At 43.3% G+C, this 21,062-nt stretch overlaps 3 protein-coding genes across 4 annotated transcripts; 2 read left to right on the top strand and 1 right to left on the bottom strand.

Moving 5' to 3' along the window:
* Positions 1-4,764: 4,764 nt before the first annotated feature.
* cbx8b (chromobox homolog 8b) lies at positions 4,765-7,382 on the top strand. The gene is made up of 5 exons (XM_079553475.1): positions 4,765-4,945; positions 5,037-5,080; positions 5,261-5,326; positions 5,458-5,524; positions 6,180-7,382. Exons 1-5 carry the CDS (start codon positions 4,877-4,879, stop codon positions 6,948-6,950), a joined length of 1,017 nt encoding a protein of 338 aa, XP_079409601.1. The 5' UTR covers positions 4,765-4,876; the 3' UTR covers positions 6,951-7,382.
* An 838-nt stretch (positions 7,383-8,220) lies between these two features.
* On the bottom strand, positions 8,221-10,620 carry cUnh17orf67 (chromosome Un C17orf67 homolog). Of its 2 annotated transcripts, none has more exons than XM_079553803.1 (4): positions 10,526-10,620; positions 9,265-9,353; positions 8,436-8,568; positions 8,221-8,280 (listed from the first exon to the last, which is right to left on the bottom strand). In XM_079553803.1, the coding sequence occupies exons 1-3, from the start codon at positions 10,578-10,580 to the stop codon at positions 8,452-8,454; spliced, it is 261 nt and encodes an 86-aa protein (XP_079409929.1). In that variant the 5' UTR covers positions 10,581-10,620; the 3' UTR covers positions 8,221-8,280; positions 8,436-8,451. The 2 variants fall into 2 exon arrangements, with proteins under 2 accessions (XP_079409929.1, XP_079409928.1); XM_079553802.1 differs by having other exon boundaries at positions 8,425-8,568.
* Positions 10,621-11,533: 913 nt separating this feature from the next.
* Positions 11,534-19,292, top strand: dgke (diacylglycerol kinase, epsilon). The gene is made up of 11 exons (XM_079553404.1): positions 11,534-12,176; positions 12,415-12,574; positions 12,658-12,777; positions 12,850-12,993; positions 13,111-13,268; positions 13,345-13,393; positions 14,637-14,750; positions 14,856-14,927; positions 15,025-15,152; positions 16,335-16,446; positions 17,722-19,292. The coding sequence occupies exons 1-11, from the start codon at positions 11,752-11,754 to the stop codon at positions 17,941-17,943; spliced, it is 1,704 nt and encodes a 567-aa protein (XP_079409530.1). The 5' UTR covers positions 11,534-11,751; the 3' UTR covers positions 17,944-19,292.
* The last annotated feature ends 1,770 nt before the right edge of the window (positions 19,293-21,062 follow it).

The raw sequence follows: 21,062 nt of genomic DNA on the forward strand, positions 1-21,062 counted from the left end.
TCATTGGAGGATGACAAAGTAGTTCCCTTTTTCAAAGATCATTCTGAGTTGGAATTTGCATCTTCTGGGAGTATAGTTCCCAGTTCTTAATCTTGAGATACGATACTTAGCACAAGTCACTTCCAAACTATTATTTATTTTACAGTTTCAAATTCCCAACTAACTTAACTAAAGAGGAATGGATTATGATTGTGACCCTGTCAAGGATTGCTGTATGTGGATTATTTTGGGCTTGATTTTAAAGGACATCTTTTTGAATGTTTGTGCTACTGGAAAGTGGTCACATTGGTTCTTTGAAACAATTCTAGTGTCTTAAGTTCTATCAATGAAATGCAAACAGTTTTCTTCATACTCAACTTTACGTTTCACAAAATAAAAATTCTGGATGTTTAAATCTTTTTTATTTATTTATTTTTTTTACACAAAAAAGCATCACAATTCAGGTTGGAAAATAACTATCAACCATTAAATGATATCAGCAAATGCTTGGATTTAATTTGTTTGAAACTGAAAGTCTAGAGGTTAATTCAAGTGCTGTTTTCTGTTATATATTTTCAGCTCCCTCTTTTCGTCACTTTTGTCTTCTTCCTGCACCACCACAACTCATTTAAAATTCAGAATAAGTTTCGCTTGAAGGCTTCCTTGACATTTTGCAATAATAAATGGTTTGAAACTATCTTGGTGCCCATCTTCTTTCTTTATTTTAGGCCAGCTTAGGAATTGGTCGTGCTCTTCAGACCCAAAGTATCTTCAAGTGTTGTTCTTTATCTGTCTTATAAATCCTAAAAGTCACTGGGCTGGTTTAATGCTCTTAACATGGCTATGGCCAGAGGTGCAGGCTATAAGAGTTTGACTATTTGTGGCAGTGAAGGCAGAGAGGATTATAGTCTCTCAGGTCTATTTTCAGACCTGCTATTCGTGTGCTAGAGACCAGACATACCATTAATGCACGGGAAGAGCAGCATTCACACTAAAAACTATTCTGTTTTCCGGTCGAAGCTAGATCACAAAATAAAGGCTCAAAACACCCAGAAGTAAATTTGTCAGAGATCTAGAAAGATATCGGCCCATTAGTGGAGTGAAGATAAAATACAATTGGGAATCGTGCCCAAATGCTGTAACGCTACTAAATTCAGGAAGCAACGCAGAGCCATCAGAATAAGTCAAGGATCTTGACAATGCGTCAAAGGCCACAGATTTCCAGCCGCACAGACGTTTCTGTTTTTTAAAATTATGAGCCTTGCTGTCACTCATGTCTCGGAGCGTTGTACAACATTCCAATAATTCAATACGCAAAATGACTGAAGCGATGTTTTGTAATTGATTAAACCCATCTTTGCGAGCCTCTTTAAAGTTTATATCCAGAGCCGGACTTGAGCAGCTGCTCCTGCGCGTTCATGAGTAAATCTCAACGACGCGCTGAAAGACCGGGACGCCTCTTATTTCTTTTCTTGATCAGTGACCTCTGCGGTGGCCCTTTCAGTTTCGGGCGCATATTTGGCGCAGTTTTCCTCTCACACGTTGTAGCGTGGTTCAGCGCCCTTATCGGGTTCGTTCATACATGACTGTGGGTAAAGAAATGACGATGTATCTTCAGACCTGTCGCAATTTAAATAGCCGACTCTAAAAGACCAGCGAGCCTTGTCTTGAATCTGTCTTTCTCAGAAATGAAACTCGAAATTACAGCGAACAGTCAACTTTCACAAATGGCCAACTAGACAAACTAAGCAAAATGAATCAATAGAACAGCGGCAAAGCAGTTTATTGTCATTATACAGTAAAACGAAACCTCGTAGATTGTGTCCTGGTCTTTAACAGAGGAAAGCAACATTTCTCGTCTTGTATCCACTCGCGGGCCTCCAGACTCAGGGCTCATTGATGTTCAAGGGAGGTTCATGTCTGATCACTGGTTCTAATCTAGCCAAAGAAAAGTGTGGAGGTAGACTGATGGATGGTTCATTAAATCGTAAAATAATATAAATTAGGCCTACACATAAGTATTATTGCAGTATTCAACCACGGATGTTTTAGGTTCAGGGCTTGGACACAAAGGGTTGTGTTGTGCAGCTCTGCAGTCTCCTTTAAAGCCTTCATGAAATGATGTCCCATGGAGGTGCGAGGACAAGATGCATCAGTCCGAGAGCGCGCAGTCCTGAAACTGAAGGTGCGTCTTACTCAACAGAGCGAATGGCATCATGTCCGTGCGCGTTTTTCCCCTGCACCTGAGACTGCGCCTGTATAAGCTTGGCTATAGGCGTTTTGCTGGTCTTTAGGCTCAAGTATTAAACCCTCAGTGTTAACACTAGACCCGCATGGTACCCACAGCATTAATGAGATTTCATAAATGGCAGGTCAAATGGCCCAAACTAAAACGCACAGACCATTTTTCGCATTCGGTCCATGTGTCGCTAAACTAAATGGTTGAAATCAGAATCTGAAGATTCCACCATCCTTCATCTGCAGACACGAGCCTTTGATTTGTCTTCGTGCGTCAAACATTTGATTAAAACACACCAAGTGATTCTCGTTCATATGAAATAGTCTTTGTGCCAGGGCTGTCCTCTCCTTTCTCAGAGCGAGAGAATCGCTTCTTGCCCAGATACAAGCCAACCAATGGAGTCTGGCGCGGCCGCGTGCTGCAGTGCAGTGCACGCAGACCAATAGCATCCAGTGCGCGACAGCGCCCATCTTCCTCTGATCGTGCTCGAGGTTATTAGCACGCACTTATAAGGGGTCTCCAAAAACAAAGCAGCCTCATGAATATGCCGGTGTCTGAAGGCAACGCGCGCCTCTTCCACCAGACGGTTCATGCGCCTTTGTTCAAGTTCCAAAATCCCTCAGCGCAGTGTCCAATCGCGCAGGTGAAATGTGGACATTTTTGTGCCTAAAGCCTAAATGGGCTGCCTTTGCTTTGCGCGCCTCCGTTATTAGTATAACGTGCACGTGTCTCAATGGTCGAGTGACAACCGAGATCAGATTAATTTCTAAATATGATTCTCATTAAGGCTTAACATCATCTGCGTGAATCCAAGCGCGACATGACATCTGATTTCATTTAGTTCATTGAAACAGTTTAGAATAAAATGTTCTATATATTTGTGGTGATAAATGTAAGCTACGCGTCAGTCCACCCCCAGGGCAGCTGTGGCTACAATAGTAGCTCACCACCACCACCGAGTATGAAGTGAATGAATAATGACGACAGTGAAGCGCTTTCAGAAACTTGGTAACAGGCTAGTAAAGCGCAATAGGAGTGTAAGCATTATTATTATTATAGGTTATTCATTATTGATCATTAACAGTTCCTTCACATCCAGGACGGTGATTTATTTGGCTCTTTTTTCTTTTCTTTTTTTTATCTCAAAGTGCGCTCATCTCCATCGCACGCGCTTTCAAATCAATTGCTGTAATTTGAGCTCTGTCAAATCAGCTTTGACGAGGCCTCATGGGCGCAATCATTTTTTTTGTTCTAAATGTTATGTTTTAGAAAAGAAAAAAAAAACATCTATTTTACCTGATCCGGGCCCAGAGCCAGATTTGGAGGAGTTTCATTATTATAATTTTTTTTAAGAAAAGATATTTCCAAATGATCAAAATCTCACACGCCCTTGAAGTTTCTTAATTTTCCCTGAAGGAGAAATAAAGATAAATTCTCCTCGTGATATTTTAAAGCCTATGCATTGACTATTTATACTCAAGGCTCTAAGAAATGTCTTAAAAGGCCAACAAAAGGTGAAAGATATTAGGCCCAATCTGTCAATTAAAACGGCCAGATACTGTTTTGTAATTGACTTTTCTGATTGAAATCCATGGTTCAGGTGGGATTTTGCGGCCTCGGACGCAGGAAATTGTGTGCGTAAAAATACGCACGAGGTTTGGGGAATTTTTGCCTCTCAGTTTTACTGCATTGAGGATTATTAAATGCGCAGAGCTTTGACAAGCCCCATTCAAACGGCAATCAGACGTGGATAATCTGACTCTTTAGGAAAGGATGGATCACTTGCGCTCCGGCAGTCACAAAATAGCTCCAGCTACATCTTTAACAGTTTTGTTTCTTCCTCCTAAATTGTGTGCCGTGGAGAAGGGCCGGTTATTTGGCCCAGAAATGGATGCGTCACAGGTTCGAAAGTCGGATATGTATCAATCCCGAGGGCGCAGGAGGAGACCAGCACTCGCAGTTTGAACAAATGCCTTCACTCTCCCTCGTTTAGGATGCGTTTTGAATAAGGCTGTAGCCTAAACATGTTTGTGTAGCTCACTTGGAAGAGGACCGACGGGCTATGTAAAGCGACTTTGATTTGACTTAGTGAAAATGAGCTAAATCGCGCGGAAAGTTTCTTCTTCTTGGCTTGAACGCATTTGCCAAACCCATGTCTTCCTCCATTGTTGTGCGTAAATTAAGCCATTATGCATTATAGTTTTAACTCTCGGGACATTTCCACGCACAAAAAAGGATGCGTTGACACATGAGGGATTATGAGGGACACACATGAGGGACGGTAGCCACGAGGCACCATAGCCATATAGGAACCACAGACACGCGCGGGACCATAAATACACGAGGGACCAAAGACGTATGAGGCACCGGGACCAGGACCAGCCTCAGATCGTTTCCCCTCCGCGAGTTCCTCCCACCACTTAGCAACCCTGGGCACGTAGCAACGCCTCGGCCAATGAGCGCGAGGTTCCGCCGACTGCGTTACCTTGGCAACGACGTAAAAAAAAAAAAAAAAAGAAAAAAAAAAACTGCGCTTACGTCCCTGCCGTGCTCGAGTATTATGGTCTGTCGGGAATTCAGAGAAGAGAAATATCTGTTAGCGCAGCAGCAGCAGCAGCAGCAGCTAGCGGTGGGTCTGTCAGTCTGTAGGCGGTAAACATGGAGCTGTCCGCCGTCGGGGAGAGAGTGTTCGCCGCGGAGTCTATAATTAAACGGAGGATCAGGAAGGTACGCGTAAAGTCGCCTGTTTTCTTTCCCGTGATGTTGTCACGTCCTGCGCGCGGCTAATGCTCTGTTTCTCTCTAACGTTGACGCGCAGGGTCGGGTTGAATTCCTCGTCAAATGGAAGGGCTGGTCTCCCAAGTAAGTCCTGCTACGGTGTGTCAAACGCACGCAGTGGCCTGATCTTCGCTCGCGGCGCTAACGCGGTCTCAAACGCGTTGTCGGAGAGTTTTTAGCTTCGCGGCTAACATCGCTGCCGCCCGCCGCGCCCGCCGTGCCCGCCGTGCCCGCTCTCTAACGTAATGTTTTGTTATTTGGCAGATACAGTACGTGGGAGCCCGAGGAGAATATCCTGGACGCTCGGCTGCTGGCCGCTTTTGAGCAGAGGTGAGCGGTGTCCGTTGGCCTTTACGCACGAGGGCCGTCAGTGTTTGTCTCGTAAATTTACGCGGTGTCTCCCCCCGGTGCACTTTGCTCCGTGACACTGAAACCTGCTGCCGTCCGTGTCGTGTTCGCAGGGAGCGTGAGAGGGAGCTGCACGGGCCCAAGAAGAGGGGACCGAAGCCCAAGACGTTTCTGCTTAAGGTCCATTAACTTCCTTTATTTTCATGCTGCGCGTCATGGCTTAGGCTTTGACACGCGCCGAGCTGTCTTATTACCCGTGGCCTGTAAATGCATCCCATGTAACAGCGCATCCTTTAAGTGCTATGAATTAGTGTTGTTTATTCACTAATGTGGCGCTAATTGCCACCTTTTGATCATGTACTTTCAATCGAAACACCTTTGGAAATGCGCTTAGCATGTCTTTGAAACTAAAGGCCCTTTTTGAGATCACAGGATAGAAATTCTTGGTCTAATTATCATTAACATGTTTCTTCAAAGACGGTGCAGCGTGAGAAATGCCTCTGGGTTTTATCTTGTCCTAAATAGCTCAGATGCTTAACTTTACCTCAGGCCCCAGGCATTTGTTGATGTGACTGAAAATGTAATTGCTGCATTTGGTGTTTCTCTTTTGTCACGTCCACTTCCTACAGTCAGAAATGACACATTATTTCCATAACCTCCTTTTGGCCATAACACATGAAATAAATATTTCAACAAATACATCTTTTTTATTGTATTTCTCTGAATTCTTTTGTATATGCATGTAAATAAAAGTCTTTTGTTGAATTAAGATTTTAAAATATGTTTTATATTCTGGGAAAACCTATTATTTTGAACACGTATCTGTCGCCCGCAGGCCCAGGCTAAAGACAAACCCAGGTCCTATGAGTTCCGAAGTGAAGCCGTCAGGGGCGTGTCTTACCCCATGGCAGAGCCGGTGGTCACGCCGCGCGCCAGGGAAGGCCTCAGGGCTGTGGTCCCGACCATTTTCCCTCCCAGCACTGTCAACCGGGGAGAGAGTTTCCATGTGCAAGAGCTTGCCCTGCAGCACGCTCTTCCACACGGCCTCTCTGAGATCATTGTCCCGAAGAAGAGAGGGCCAAAGCCTAAGCCTCACTTCCAGGACGGTTACACTGTCGTGTCAGAGCCTCACAAAAGAAGAGCGGAGGAGGGTGAGGAGCGGGAGACGTATAAAACGCCCAAACTTCAGGCCCCAGAGGAGGTCCGAGTCAAATCAGGACATTCACACACAGAGAACCATAAACACAATCACACAAAGACAATTGGACAGTCCAGAGGAGACTTCCATCAGCCACACTTCCACTACAGCCCTCACCCTCACCGGACACACGTGGACGCGCAAAAGACTAAACACCCAACCCCCTGTAAACCCCCGTCCAGACCGGGCCCAGGTCTAACAGAGCCCGCCGCGCCGCCTCCGATAGAGAAGCCACACTTGGAGCGCTCGTCCCCGATCCGCGTGGATGAAGACTCTGAGGCAGTGACATGGCGGCCCTCTCTGCGCACCATGGAGAACGTCCTGGTAACAGACGTGACCTCCAACTTCCTGACTGTCACCATCAAAGAGAGCTGCACCTCCAAAGGCTTCTTCAGAGACAAGAGATGACTGTGCCCTCACCGTGTGTGTTCATACATATGTCCATATGTAGATGAAATACAGCACAAGAGCTCTATTTAATATCGACCAAATTAAGTTTATTTCAGGTGCTTCAGTTCACTCTTTCATCTGCTGCAGCTCAGACTTTCTTTATAGAGTTTGTAAATCTATTTTGCAAATGAAATGTATTTTTGTCACTTTTGCCTGTGAGGATGTTTTCTAATTTGAAGTAATGACTCTGATGTTCCCCTTTCTATTTAAACGCATAAGCACTTTGAAAAAGAAAAGTATTGAGTTTGATTAATGTTGACCCAGTTCCTGTAACTGCGGAGAAGAATAAGCTTCTAAAAGAACCCCCGTGTTTCAACAGCCAACTGTGTCTGTCATATTTTTGATTATTATTATTATTTTTGTCTTAATAAATTAAAATAGAATAAAAAAATTAAAAAAAAGTGTCAAAAAATATTCTTACTGTTGTTTCTGGGTTTGCCGGGCGATCTCAAGAGGCCAATGACGCGCGCGCACAAAATAAGTGAATGTTTGTATAATCGTCCACGTGGAAAACAAAACAGCCTCTTTTTTTTATGTTTCAAAACGCGTTTTTTCCTCCGTTTGAAAATGTGCGGGTACAAGAAAAACGCAAACGAGTCTTTCAGCCATTTTTTAATTATACATTTTTTTTATAGGCCTAACACGTCAACCCCGTCATTATTTAAATCGACCGAAGCAGATTGAAATAAAAACTGCCGCACACACACACCAGATTTCTTTATCCTTTATTAGCGAATAGTTTACTTTTACTCCCCCTCGGCAGAGTTTAGGCCTCTACAATAGGCTGTAATAAAATACAGATATGGCATTGCCCTGTTCTGACGCCTTCCCTCAAGAAGCGCGCGCATTTGGCTCATCTTAACGCGCAAAAAATACATCCCGCCGTATTTCAACATCACTGTAATAAAAGGAAGCCTATGTTACGAAGGAAATTGAATTATCTCTACATCATTTAGGTTGCTTAATAATATTGTGTTATAGGTAAAACACTGGCCTGTTCCCTCTGAGCTCAGGACCGTGAAAGAGTCTGTGTTTCAACCGTGTCAGAGTGGCCTGCTTCTGTACAGGGCCTATAGTCTTTTCAGGGCTGCTCAGGCACACTTTACAGAGAAAAGAAAGGCAATCAAATCCTCTCAGGTGCTAGAACATTTTTATTCAGATAGATATGGTAGAAGAAACATCTAAACTGTAATTGTTTATTATGGTATGATTACAAGCAGACCAATTACATCATCTTGTTTCTTTGACCTCAGCGTCAAACATCAATCTTCAATCCGCTCCTTATTTCCTGAGGTGAAGAAAGAAATAAAATCAGGTATTACAGCTTGTCTGGGGAGGAATGGTAATACATTATAATGCTGCAGATTTTTTCTGTTTGTAACATTGTGATCCTATAGGATTTTTGTCTCTGAATTGTCTTTGGGACGCTCACAGTGACATTACCCGCTCTGGGGCCTCCTCAGACGGGATATCCGTAGTTACTGTCACAGCGGGGGTAGCAGTGGGGGTTGAGCCAGTGCTCCCGGTTGGTCTCCTGGGCCCTCTGATCCAGGGCCTGCATGTGCAGCAGGTGCTCCTGAAATCGACCAGAGAGAGGCTTCACACAAGTATAAAAACTGTATCCAATTTGTGTTTAATCATGGATCGAGGCCTTGCATTGTTGGTCTCATAATGTGTCCATGATTGTTAAATAAAAACTGCGTGTTTGCTTCAGCGTGTAGTTGTTGCCTCTATGTGAGAAGTTCAAACAGTTGTTTTGTAGCTACAGCCTGGACTGGGTGGATAACAGGGCAGGGACGATCCACTTCTGTCACGATCCGATACGTATCACGATACTCAGGGGCCGATCCAATACGTATCCAGTAAGTAATTATGATTTGTAATATGTTTATTATAAAATGTGTAAAAATAAAACAGTCATGTGTCAAAAGTTTATAAACCCAATGCCATTTATTGAAGTGTTAAGATCGAATATAAAATGAAACAAGGTGCTGTTCCTGGAAAACAAAGGAGTGCAGGATAAAAATGCCTCCAAACACAAGTATTGAAAGTATTGTGATACTTAAAAAAGTATTGATAGCACAAAGTACTGCGATCCAAATCCGACCCGGTATTCTGTCCGAGCCCTAGTCGGTAACATGAGCAGGGATTCAGACATTTTTAGAGAAACCAAACTTCCGTGCCCACTGTGGTCTGTTTATTTTACATCTTGCATAACAGGGCTATAAATAAAAATATCTTTCTTTTTTTTTTTACAGAGTGCAGCGTTTACCCTCATCGGTTCATCCGGGTGACCAGGTTTCTGCCTCTTACTGCGCAGGAGCTGTTTTGCAAAGCTCTCCTTGATGATAGGATTGGCCTCTGAAAACACACAATGCAGATTTTACTGAAAAAAGTTCTATTTTGTGCTGATTCATTGAACAGACTCGATCCTGTTGGTAAACCTCACACTTGTCGGTTTCGTCTGCACACTTCCTCTTGTGTATAACCTCTGCCACACTGTATAGACTTGACTAACAGCTGTCTGCCAGTGGCTGGTATTGGCTCATGCAAAAACACTGCGAGGCTTGTGTTCAACCCCATGAATAACTCTCTCACCACTACTTTGTGCCTGGCCTGTTCTGTTTGCCCAGCGCATGTTGGAAATCTGTTTTTTCACCCTATGTGCCTTCTGAAGACCACAGAGGCATTATATTTACTTCAATAGGATAACATTGATAAGAAATTATACAAATTCAATTGTAGTTTGTATCATGTTTTCGCTTGTATCTTGCAGAATCAATAAGTGGCAATAGTTTCATCATCCCAGAACATATATTTTCCCCTTTTTGTCATTGTCTATTAACATTTACCTTTTCACGTTTGGTTTGTTTGCCACCTCTACAACGTAAATCTGACTTTAAGCCAAAACATTTACTGAATACGTCTGCTTGAGAGTAAATTTATTTTAAACTAACTCGATCTTACTTGAATAAATATTTGGGATGCTCTGGTTTTCTTCGCCCACATGCACACACACACACTCTCTCTCTCTCACACACGAACCCTCTCTGAGCATTGACAGGTCGGGTTTTTGGAAGAAACTAACAAAGTGCCCATTCATGGCCTGTCTCCCCGGGGAGTGCGGCCCCCATGCAGCACATGACCCCAGCTGGCAAAAAGTCTAACCCCCCCCCCCCCCCCCCCCCCTTCCTCCTCCCCTTAGCTTGACCAAAGTTCTGCAGAAAAGTCAAACCTGTGTCAATACAAGGACTGTGCAACTTTTAACTCTCATCGTGGCAAAAGGTGCATTTTTTTTTTTAAACAGCATAAATAAAACGGTGATATGGATTGATTTTGATGACAGGAAACAAAGTCCATTATGAAGGAGCACTGTGTTATTTACCTCCACGCATAGTCAATCATTTTTGGAAAACATTTAAGCAAAGATTGATCTGTATTTTTTCCCCTCCTCCCTCAGCCGCTGCACGATTCATATATTTTGGAAAGGTTATAGTTTACAAAGTATGAAATATTATCAGATAAAACCGTACCTGTGTAAATGGCCAGCAGGACCAGGCACAGCAGAAACGCAGCCAGCTTCTTCATCTTGTCCTTCTGGATGTTTACTGCTTCAGCACGGACTGATCTGAGGTTCTAACTGAGCCAAGAGGAGGTCCAGGGTCTCCTCCTCCTCCTGCCCCCCCCTGGACCATGCCCACAGTCAGCAGAGCAGCTAATGTGGGATACAAAGAAGTATACTTAAAGGTGCATGTGTGTCCCTGCTGCTTGTGTATAAACACCCCCTAAAGCTTTATCAATTAAAAATTATGTTTTTAATCGATTTGTTTCGCAATGACCGCATACGTCCACTAGATGGCAATACACAGTAAGTGCTCCTTATACAGATGTAGCCGACTTGCAACTGCATTGTGACTTACAGTCTATGATTGTGACAGATGATCAGGAATCAGAGTGTGTTGGTAGATGATAATAAATAGACATAATTATTCAAACAAAATACAAAGTGAGTGTGGACCATGATACCCAGGCCAGGGAAGTGTTTTGTTGCCCCAGTGTTTTAACAGGCTGACCGCGTGCTTTTTATCAGTATTCACAGTGAGTAATCCGTCTTAAACAAAATGAAAACGTTGGTATGATTTGTCACGGTGTCCTTGGCACTGAACATTTTGACTAACAGCGACAACAGGAACAGAGAGAGCAGATATCTAAAGTGATTATCTAACACGCCAGGGGCTACAGCAGCTCTGCACTGAGCGCACGCATCTCCACTACAGAGATCACGAACACCTCCGAGATGAAGAAAACTCTGCACTTCCGGTTTCGTTCAAACCTCATTAGAAAAAATAACAATTTCCTTCACACGAGTTAATCAGTTAACGGTGTCAAACGCTGAATAACGAATATTAAAGTTTACTCAGTGACTGAATGAGTTGTTAGCTTTGCCTTTGCGCAGCAGCGCCGCCTGGTGTCGCTGTGCCGGCGCGCCCCGATATTGCCTTGTACTCTCTCGTTTCTTCACTGATCTTTGTTGGAGCTAAGTTAGCGCTGGAGCTGCTGCCTGTGCGTCCCACAGCTGTCGTTGGTGATGTTTAGCCTTTTCTGGACTCCAAATATTTGACTTGTCTTTTTGCTGATGTTGACCTGTGCGCTTGAACATGGGTAACCCGCGGAGGACGTGTGTGGGGTCTGTAGTGGTGTTTACGTAGCTCCTGTTCACCGGTTTCCGCTGTTTCACGCCTCTCTCAGCACCACAGCGATGGCCACGGAGGCGGGGGACGAGTGGTCGCTCCTGCTTTGGACATGTCTGGCCGTGGTGGTACCAGTCATTATTACGCTATGGTGCAGTGTACAGCGCTCGAAGCGGAAAACGCACATGAAAGACTTCTTCCGTAAAAGCAAGCACGGCTGGCACTACACGGATCTGTTCAACAAGCCTACGTACTGCTGCGTGTGCTCGCAGCACATCCTCCAAGGCGCCTTCTGCGACTGCTGCGGGGTGTGCGCGGATGAGGAGTGCCTGCGCCCTGCGGATCGCAGCCTGCTCTGTAAGGACATTATGGCCTCCTCCGGTTCTGACGGGGGCATGAAGCACCGCTGGATCCGAGGAAATGTGCCTCTCGCGAGTTACTGCACTGTGTGTAAACAGCACTGTGGCAACCAGCCCAAACTGTGCGACTTCAGGTAAAGTGAGGCTGCAGACACCTGTACAGTACACTAGTCACTGTCACAGCAGACACACACTGGTGTGACAGTATGAGGTTCATACAGGCCAAGAGCTCATCTCTAATCCTTCTTTAATATGCTCTAATGGAAGCGGCTGCTCTTATCATCACTAATCCTAGTCATTGACCTTGTCATGATCAACATAAAGTGTATAATAATAATCACAAAGTGTTTCTACTCTCTTCTACTACGTCAGGTGTGTGTGGTGTCAGAAGACAGTACACGACGACTGTCTGAGCGACTTGTCGGACTCAGACGTGTGTGATTTTGGGGAGTTTCAAAGCCTCATCATTCCACCGCACTACCTCTACCACGTCAACAAGCTGAGGCGTCGGCATCCTGATGAATACAGCAAGGTGAACACTCAGCACAGGGTTGCCTCACATATAGTGACGTCTAACTATATCTTCTAACATTGTAAGTACCTTACTCTCTGTAGCTGGCTGTGCCCTGTGGGAGCAGCTGGACCCCAGTGTTGGTGTTGGCGAACACACGCAGCGGGAACAACATGGGAGAGGTTCTGCTTGGGGAGTTTCGGAGCCTCCTCAATCCAGTGCAGGTCAGTGAGCTGCGAGTCTCAGAAACAAAACATGATAACAACATTTAACACAGAGTCTTATTGCCTCTCCAGGTGTTTGACCTGTCTCAGTTAAATCCCTCCAAAGCGCTGCAGCTGTGCACGCTGCTGCCCCCGGGCAGTGTGCGGGTGCTGGTGTGTGGAGGGGACGGCACAGTGGGCTGGGTCCTGGACGCCATCGACACAATGAAGCTCAAGGTAAGTTGTTTTGTTTTTGTCGCAGAAGCCTTGAGAGGGATATTTCTGCTCTTCTCTCTTCCACCATCTGCCACTGTGTCACTGCCAAGTTAATAATAAACCTGCTGCTCCGGCCAGGGCCAGGACCAGTTTATCCCCCGAGTGACCATCCTGCCCCTGGGGACAGGAAATGACCTGTCCAACACTTTGGGCTGGGGCGCTGGCTATGCTGGGGAGATCCCTGTGGAGCAGGTGCTGCGGAATATAGTGGACGCAGAAGTGGTCAATATGGACAGGTGCAATCTCACAATGTAGAAAAACAAACATAAAAACATAATGAGCGATGAGTAACTTCACGAAATACATTTACAGATGGAAAGTGCAGGTCGCATCAAAAGGAGCATATTTTCGGAAACCAAAGGTAAGCATCTTAAGCGGTTTTACCAAAGCTGTATGAAAGCTATTAATATAAACCTGGATGTGATTGAAATTAGCTTTAAACTAATGCTGTCAATCAATATTTGTTTTTGTACATGAAATTCTATAAATTAATCTTATTTTATCATATTCATTAGTAATACTTGGCCATACTAGTTAATTAACATTAATACTGAGACATAAAACACTAATTTGAGTAAATATATGTAGTACTAAGTAAATGTGCGCTCGAGATCCAGGTGTGTGTTAGGTCAAAACATGTGATGCGATTTAATCAAAAAATGAACTTTGACAGCCGAACTTTAAAGCTACTATAATCAAATCCATTTGCTGGCACGGTTGCGCTCCCACATTGCAATGCTAGGTGCGCCACCTTTGAAACTGAGTGCCAACTTTGTCCCGCAGAAGCAGAGAGGAGCTCCGCACCTCCCTCACCTCACAGTGCACCCCCAACACACCCCACACCTGCCCCTGTACCAAGTAAACACAAGACACGTGTAGGGATCGCAAAACTGTCTGTAGTAGCAACAGTTAGCGCGCAAACACTGCCAGGATTTGGCAAATTGAAAGCAGTTGACGGTGAACTGTAAAACCATTTGAACCTGCTCTGATGCACGTCCGTTTGTTCAATTGTTCAATATCGTCAGGTAACTGTCCGGTGACCATGTTTGCTGAGTCTGTATGAGCCACCAATACACACTAACAGAATGACGAAGAAGCTAACTGGCTAACAGGCAAAGCTAACTGCGGGATAGCGCTACTTAAATAGTATTTGCAGCCAAGTTTGAGTGAAAAAAAATATCTCCATTGTGTAATTGGATGTACAATATCCCTCTCTTCCTTTGTCTTTTCTATCAGCGTAGTATTTACTCTCACCGACAATTAATGAGTAAAAAAAACCGCAACATGCTACGACACCTGCAGTGGCGCTAATGGCCTCTAGGGGCAAGAGTTACTCAGTTCTGCTTTAAATGGAAGCTGTAGTTTAGCAAATGGATTTTAGTGTCAATATAGGTTTACTCTGCCGCATAAGTTATTTATTCTGCTGCGCTGCACACAAGATAAATTTGTTTTCCATTTCCCCTTGAAAGCATCATCAGGGCAATGTGTGGAGGGGGGGTGAGAGGGGGATGCCGGGTGAGGGGAAGGGGAGTGCAAAGCAGAGTTCACTACTGATGAAAAAGTCATGGAGAATAGTAGCTTTAAACCCACTTTACACATTGCAGGTTTTGTCAATGAATAATTACTTCTCCGTCGGACCTGATGCACTGATGGCCCTCAATTTCCACACACATCGAGAGAAAACGCCGTCCTTTTTCTCCAGCCGCATCATCAACAAGGTCAGGAGAGTCCAAACCACCTCATTTGAACACATTTCACTGTGCAAATATGGTCTTGGCTTGTATTTGAATATGCATCTTAGACTGTGCCCTGCCTTTGTGTAGGCTGTGTATTTCCTGTACGGCACCAAGGACTGCTTAGTGCAGGAATGCAAGGATCTGGATAAGAGGATTGAGGTACAGCCATGTTTGAGCACTAAACTATAACAGCAGTGAACTAGTTTCTTCATACTCTTCACGTTTGTTTTTTCTTTCTCCCGTGTGTTGAGCATAGCTGGAGTTGGATGGAGAAAGAGTGGCCCTGCCCAGTCTTGAGGGGATCATAGTCTGTAACATAGGCTATTGGGGAGGAGGCTGCAGACTGTGGGAAGGGATGGGAGATGAGCCCTACCCCCCCACCAGGTAAAAAAAACAAAAACTTGAATGCTTAAAGGGATGTTTCAGGATTTTTGACATAGGGCCTCATTTCCTAGTTATCCAGAGTGTTGCTGATTTGTGGAGATATTTCTTTTGTAATTCATGCAGTTCTTATATTTGAAGAGTTGCTAGTCGTGGCTAGTGCAAGGCTAGCGCGTTTCTATGGTATCAGCTCGCCTGCATTAAAAACAGACTGACCCGCTCCACAGTGCACCCGAGGCAAATCACTTATAGCACCAGACTAACCATATAAATGTCTGTTTAGAAAGAATAATTTTTGGAATATAACCTTGCATCACATGAATGACCGCATTTTGAGGGACTATTTTCTAGCAGATCACTCCGCCACTGTGTAGCTTATACAACCACGAAGCTGATGCTGCTCAAATATAAGTTCTTTTTTAATGCAAAATGGTTAAAATTAATCTATTTAGGTTGAATATTGATATACGATATATATCCCGATATTTTTTCTGCAAAGTGAGAGCTGTGAAATGAAATGTTTAGTCAAAGTTAAAGCCAAATACAAGTAGTTTTATTGAAAACTCACTATAAAATGTAAACACAAACACTGTATAACAAAGGTGCACATTAAAATGAAAAAAAAAAAAAAAGTTAAATAAAAATAGCTATAAAATAAATCAGGTCAATCGTCAAGGGCAGCATTTATATATAGAGAGACAACAAAATAAAGTTCTCAGGTTAAGATAAACTTTTTTTAAAAATCAGCTCAAGACTACCTGTTTCTTTTTGTTAACTTAATAGCTCATCTGAATTTGAAATGTCACGATATATGCGATATGGTCTAATCCCATATCTCTAAATATCGATATGTCGCCCAGACCTAGACTGAACTGGTTTGTTTGAATTGATGATGTTTTTTTCTATCTTCTCGCTCTTGTAGCTGAAATATCATACTAGTACAACACAAGTTATTGGCCTATTTAAACTCTGGCCTCTCCTGCATTTGCCCATTACCTGCGTGTTTTACCAATCTGACATTTTAACTACAAGAAACGGCTTATCAAACTTTCCTTTTAAAGTTGTAATACGCAGTTTAGGACCAGTAAAATGTTGACAGATATCGTTGACTCTATAAACTCTCTTTAAACAAAGCTACTCTGCCTCCCATAAAATCCTGTACCTAATCACTGTCACTTCCTCCAGACTGGATGACGGCCTCCTGGAGGTCGTGGGAGTGTACGGGTCTTTCCACTGCGCCCAGATCCAGGTGAAACTAGCCAACCCCGTGAGGCTGGGACAGGCCCACACAGTCCGGGTAAGACACACGCTCACAGACTCAAGCCGTCCCCCTGCTTCCTGTGTCAGGCTGTAAACGATGGCTGAAGGAAGACCGTGAGAGCATCAAATTCGTTTTCAAAGCCAGTTGCCGTTTTCTAATCTAATCAGAGGAGACACGGGGGCACGAGAGGAGAGCAGCAGCTGGTGTTTACGCTCATAACTCGTTTGGATCATCATTAATAACACATAATCTCTGCAGGAAATGATACCAGCTCCTTCCTCTGTGCTGCAAATGTACGGCTTCACTCTTTCGGCCTCTGCTTCACAGACCCCAAATCTTAAAAGGAATAGGCCACTGTTTTTTCGCGCATTTGCTCAGTCACGCTACAAGACCAAAGATGTTGTTAGCATTTAGCCTCTGTTAGCATTTAGCCTAGTAGTTACACAATCCAAGTATAGTTACACAAAATTAAACATGTCGATTTTCTATGCGGATAAAAAGGGGGACTATATTGTGAGGCGTAATAACACATTAGGTGCGCAGTAATGTCGAAGTGCTCCTAAGGTATTATTACACATTGCAATATTGCCTCGTTTTTATCCGCTTAGAAAATCGAAAGGAGCGAGTTGAGGTGGCTAGGGCATCTGTTCCAGATACCTCCTGGCTGCCTCCCTCGGGAGATGTTCCGGGCATGTCCTATTGGGAGGAGGTCTTGTGGAAGACTCAGGACACGCTGGTGGGACTATGTCTCCGAGCTGGCCTGGTGTCGCCTCGGGGTCCCCCCAGAACAGCTGGAGGAGGTGTGCATGGATCGGGAAGTCTGGGCATCTCTGCTGAGACTGCTGCCCCCGCGAGCCGGCCCTGGAGAGCTTGCTCGCTTCTAACTTCACCCCCGTGTCGGTCCAGAGAGGAGAGGAGGAGAGGCTAAATGCTAACAACATCTTTGGTCTTTTTGCGTGACTGAGCACACACGTATAGACCAGACAGGTACGCATCAACTCGTCAAAGCTTAGGTAAGAACATATGTCAGTATGGAACGGTGGCCTGTTCCTTTAAGAGCACTGGCATAAAGACATGTGTATCTATGCACTTATTCATATACGTGGTCTTGTAATGAATTTACTAAAAATGAACAGGGTACACACTTGTTTACATTTGAGGTTTTTTTTTTCCATTACTTCACATCATTTACTTTATACTTACTACTAGATGTGTGCTGTGGTGTGGGTTTCTTCAAGTTTGAGTGTATACATTGATGTACAGAATGAATAAATACACTGATATACACTGAGATTTTGTCAATCTCTGCAGCTGGTTTTGAGGAGCTCCAAGATGCCCATGCAGGTGGATGGAGAGCCCTGGGCTCAGGGCCCGTGCACCATCACCATCACCCACAAGACGCAGGCGCTGATGCTGTACCACAGCGCGGAGCAAACCGACGACGATGACGACGAAACCTCCGCCTCAGAGACAGAGAGCGTCACGCCCCATGACTCGCCGCGCCCCCCAGGGTCCGCCTCCGCCCGAGCATGACCCCACATCATGTGTAATCCAGCTTCCTCTCCGCGTATGTCCCTGTTGTTTCTTCTGAGCACACTGGGCCTCAGTCTTTCTTTGATCTTTCTTATGTTTTAAACAAAGTTGGCTGTGTGCTGATGCTAGTAAGCCACACAGCTACGTTTTACTGATATTCAACTTTATGCTTCTTAATAGTGCATAAATTACATGAATAATGTTGTTTTGGCAAATAACAATCCAAGTACATTTGTGAAGTGTCAGTGCCCGGTCAGCGACATGAGCTTGGGGCTTCATGTTTTCTTCACTGTGAGTTATTGCTATAGAGAATGTTGAAAACGAATAGTTTACATGAACTATCGATGAACACAAATGTACTTTTATTACATCAAATTGGCTCAACAGTTGAAAAATATTTTTGTTTTGCACTTTTGTCAATCAATATTAGTCTCTATTGTAAGGTTTGAATGTGGTTTTAGCCTTCAGACCTGCTTCAGCTAAACTTTACGCACAGTTCCTATGTACCAGTAGGACCTACATATTATTTTAAGTTTTTTTTTTTTTTTTTGCACTGACCCTTTGTGCCGTAGAAACTCTTATAAATATATTCTAGTTTATATGAGATTTACAAGTGGATATTTATTCACAAAAGCCATGGCCAAAAGAGGAATAAACAGGTTCTCTGTTTCTTAGTTCACTGTAGTTAAACTTACCACTTCATATTTATTATATTTAGTTTGTATCGTGGAATGAGATGGATGATGAATAACTACTGCCAAAAACTGCTGTTTACAGTCCATTATCGCGAGATGTGAGACTTTCACTTTTGCTTTTATAATTTGTGTGTGTTGCACTGTCTGGCACTTATTAGTTACATTTTGATGTTTATTTCGTCAACAATATTATGTTTAAGATTCTATAAGTTAGAAAAGTACCAAAATGTGTTCTTCAGCAGTTCCCAATCTCTACCACAAGAGGGTAGTATACAAGCAGTATTTTCCTGTAGTGTATTTTCTGATAGCTGCTTGTGGGTTGCAGTGGGACTTCACGACAGGGTGTTGAGTTTGTGGAAAGCAGCCATTGTGATGCTCCTTATAGCCATATCTGAGTAGACTTTTGAATGTTCGTTGTAATAGGAAGCGTAAATATTTAACTCAATGCTGTTTTATGGCACTGTGCCCTAAAAATTGCAGGCAACAATCCCTCACTGCTCTCGATCTGTGACTACATTTATTATGTCGGACTTTCTCATCTGTTCATTGTTTTGTCTTGCACTGAAGTCAGTCTAAAGTTACTGTTTTTTGTTTTTTTTTAATGTTTGGTCAACAACACAACTCTGGCTTTATTTTTTTTGCCCTTAAATTAATTTTACTATTTTGGCTGTAAAAGTAGAAATGAGTATGGTTCTGACTACATTTGGAAATCTATTTCTATAGACCCTTTCACTGCTGACATCATCTGTGGCATCAGCTGGAGGCAGGAAGTGATCATGAGAAATAAGATTAAACTAAACTAGTGATTATAATTGTGAAACTACAGCTAAATAATGTGGTCCTGTTGTGGCTTAACGTGCAAGAACAAGAGGAATATTTGAGACAATAAAATAAGGTTTATCTGATGTTTCCAGCAACAGTTAGACATTTGTTTATCGTTACTATGACAACAGCTACAATGGAAATTGATAGGAATCTAGCTTCCCGCCTCCAGCTAAGCCCGTAATGTTTACAAACAATTAAAGGGTCTATTATACTAAATAGGTGCATTTATTCTCAGTCAGAATGTGTCTTAATTGTTATGTGAAGAGTTTTAACTGGTTTGATTTTTTTAAATTTTATTTTAAAGCAATACTAAGTAACTTGTTTACTTTAATAAGTCCTTTTCGCTGTACCTCTGGGGGTCACAAGCATTAATAGGATGATTGGGGGGGGTCTTTCATCTCCCCCTGGTGTCTCTGGCAAGAAAACCACAATTGCAACTTCGCTGCCACCGGGTCGGAGGCACCAATACACACTAATGGAATTACGAAAAAGAAGCTAACAGGCTAACGAGCTAAGCTAACTGCGGGCTAGCGCCACTTAAACAGTATTTACAGCCAAGTTTGGGTGGAAAAAAATGATCTCCATTGTGTAATTGGATGTACAATATCCCTCTCTCCCTTTGTCTTTTCTGTCAGCGTAGTATTTAGACAATAAGTTAAAAACCGCAACATGCTACGACACCTGCAGTGGCGCTTATGGCCTCCAGGGGGATGAGTGACTTAGTACGGCTTTAAAGAGTCTTTTTGGATGCTTTTAGCTTTTAAACAATGGTTAAAACTTCTACTTTCCCCAGCTTTGTGTTGTATTGGGGTTGTGGATGTGAACACATGGAATGCCTATCACATTTGTATATGAGGTTATGATAGTCCTGGCTAGGGCTGGGCACCGTTAAAAGATACCAGTATGGTATCGATAAGATAAGATAAGAATTGAAAAATTAAATATTTAGATTTTCTCCTGCTTAGCATTACCTGAACAAAAATGTGCACTTCCACAAAGACATATTTGAACCTCTTAACCGAGCGCATTTTCTCTTGACTGGAGCGCAACAGTGTAACGCCTCATTTGAAAGCTAAGACCTACAAAAGCAATTGCAACTCTTTGTCACATTTGTTGTTGTTTTTTCTTCATTATTTTCATTGCTTTATTTTTGTGTTTTCGTCTCTTTTTTGTTGTTTTTTGTTGTTGTTTTTTTGTATTGCTTCTTCCGTTGCTTTGTCGTGTTTTCATCACGTTTTCGTCACTTTTTAGTTGCATTTTCGGCACATTTTTGTTATGTTTTCATCCTCGTTTTCTATTTTAATGCTTTTCTTTTAAGCTTTTAGATTTGGCTAAAGCTCGGTAAGAGGTTAAGGAGAACATTGAGAGAGCCAGTGGCCCTTCTGTGCTCTTCCAGAATGGACATAATTATGGCCAGTCTGCCCCTTGAAAGCTAAGCCCTACAAAAAACGGATCTTTTTCCTCACATTGTTGCCACGTTGTCGCAACCCTTTTTGACATTTCTATCCATTGCTTTTCTGTTGCTCTTTTGTGGCATTTTTGTTGCTTTTCCTTCACACATTTTTCCCACACTTCTCTATTATTCTTCGGTTGCGGTTT

The sequence above is a fragment of the Gobius niger genome, assembly GCF_951799975.1.
Source record: "Gobius niger genome assembly, chromosome: 3".
Taxonomy (NCBI): Eukaryota; Metazoa; Chordata; class Actinopteri; order Gobiiformes; family Gobiidae; genus Gobius; species Gobius niger.

What these genes read in the sequence shown, in the direction of transcription:
- cbx8b (XM_079553475.1), top strand. Translation starts at nt 4,877, where the DNA reads ATGGAGCTGTCCGCCGTCGGGGAGAGAGTGTTCGCCGCGGAGTCTATA. An exon ending in TGGAAGGGCTGGTCTCCCAA is followed by an intron (nt 5,081 to 5,260) that starts GTAAGTCCTGCT and finishes GTTATTTGGCAG; the next exon opens with ATACAGTACGTGGGAGCCCG. An exon ending in CTGGCCGCTTTTGAGCAGAG is followed by an intron (nt 5,327 to 5,457) that starts GTGAGCGGTGTC and finishes TCGTGTTCGCAG; the next exon opens with GGAGCGTGAGAGGGAGCTGC.
- cUnh17orf67 (XM_079553803.1), bottom strand. Translation starts at nt 10,580, where the DNA reads ATGAAGAAGCTGGCTGCGTTTCTGCTGTGCCTGGTCCTGCTGGCCATT. An exon ending in CCTGCTGGCCATTTACACAG is followed by an intron (nt 9,354 to 10,525) that starts GTACGGTTTTAT and finishes GTGTGTTTTCAG; the next exon opens with AGGCCAATCCTATCATCAAG. An exon ending in ACCCGGATGAACCGATGAGG is followed by an intron (nt 8,569 to 9,264) that starts GTAAACGCTGCA and finishes GGTCGATTTCAG; the next exon opens with GAGCACCTGCTGCACATGCA.
- dgke (XM_079553404.1), top strand. Translation starts at nt 11,752, where the DNA reads ATGGCCACGGAGGCGGGGGACGAGTGGTCGCTCCTGCTTTGGACATGT. An exon ending in TCGACACAATGAAGCTCAAG is followed by an intron (nt 12,994 to 13,110) that starts GTAAGTTGTTTT and finishes TGCTCCGGCCAG; the next exon opens with GGCCAGGACCAGTTTATCCC. An exon ending in ATCTGGATAAGAGGATTGAG is followed by an intron (nt 14,928 to 15,024) that starts GTACAGCCATGT and finishes TGTTGAGCATAG; the next exon opens with CTGGAGTTGGATGGAGAAAG.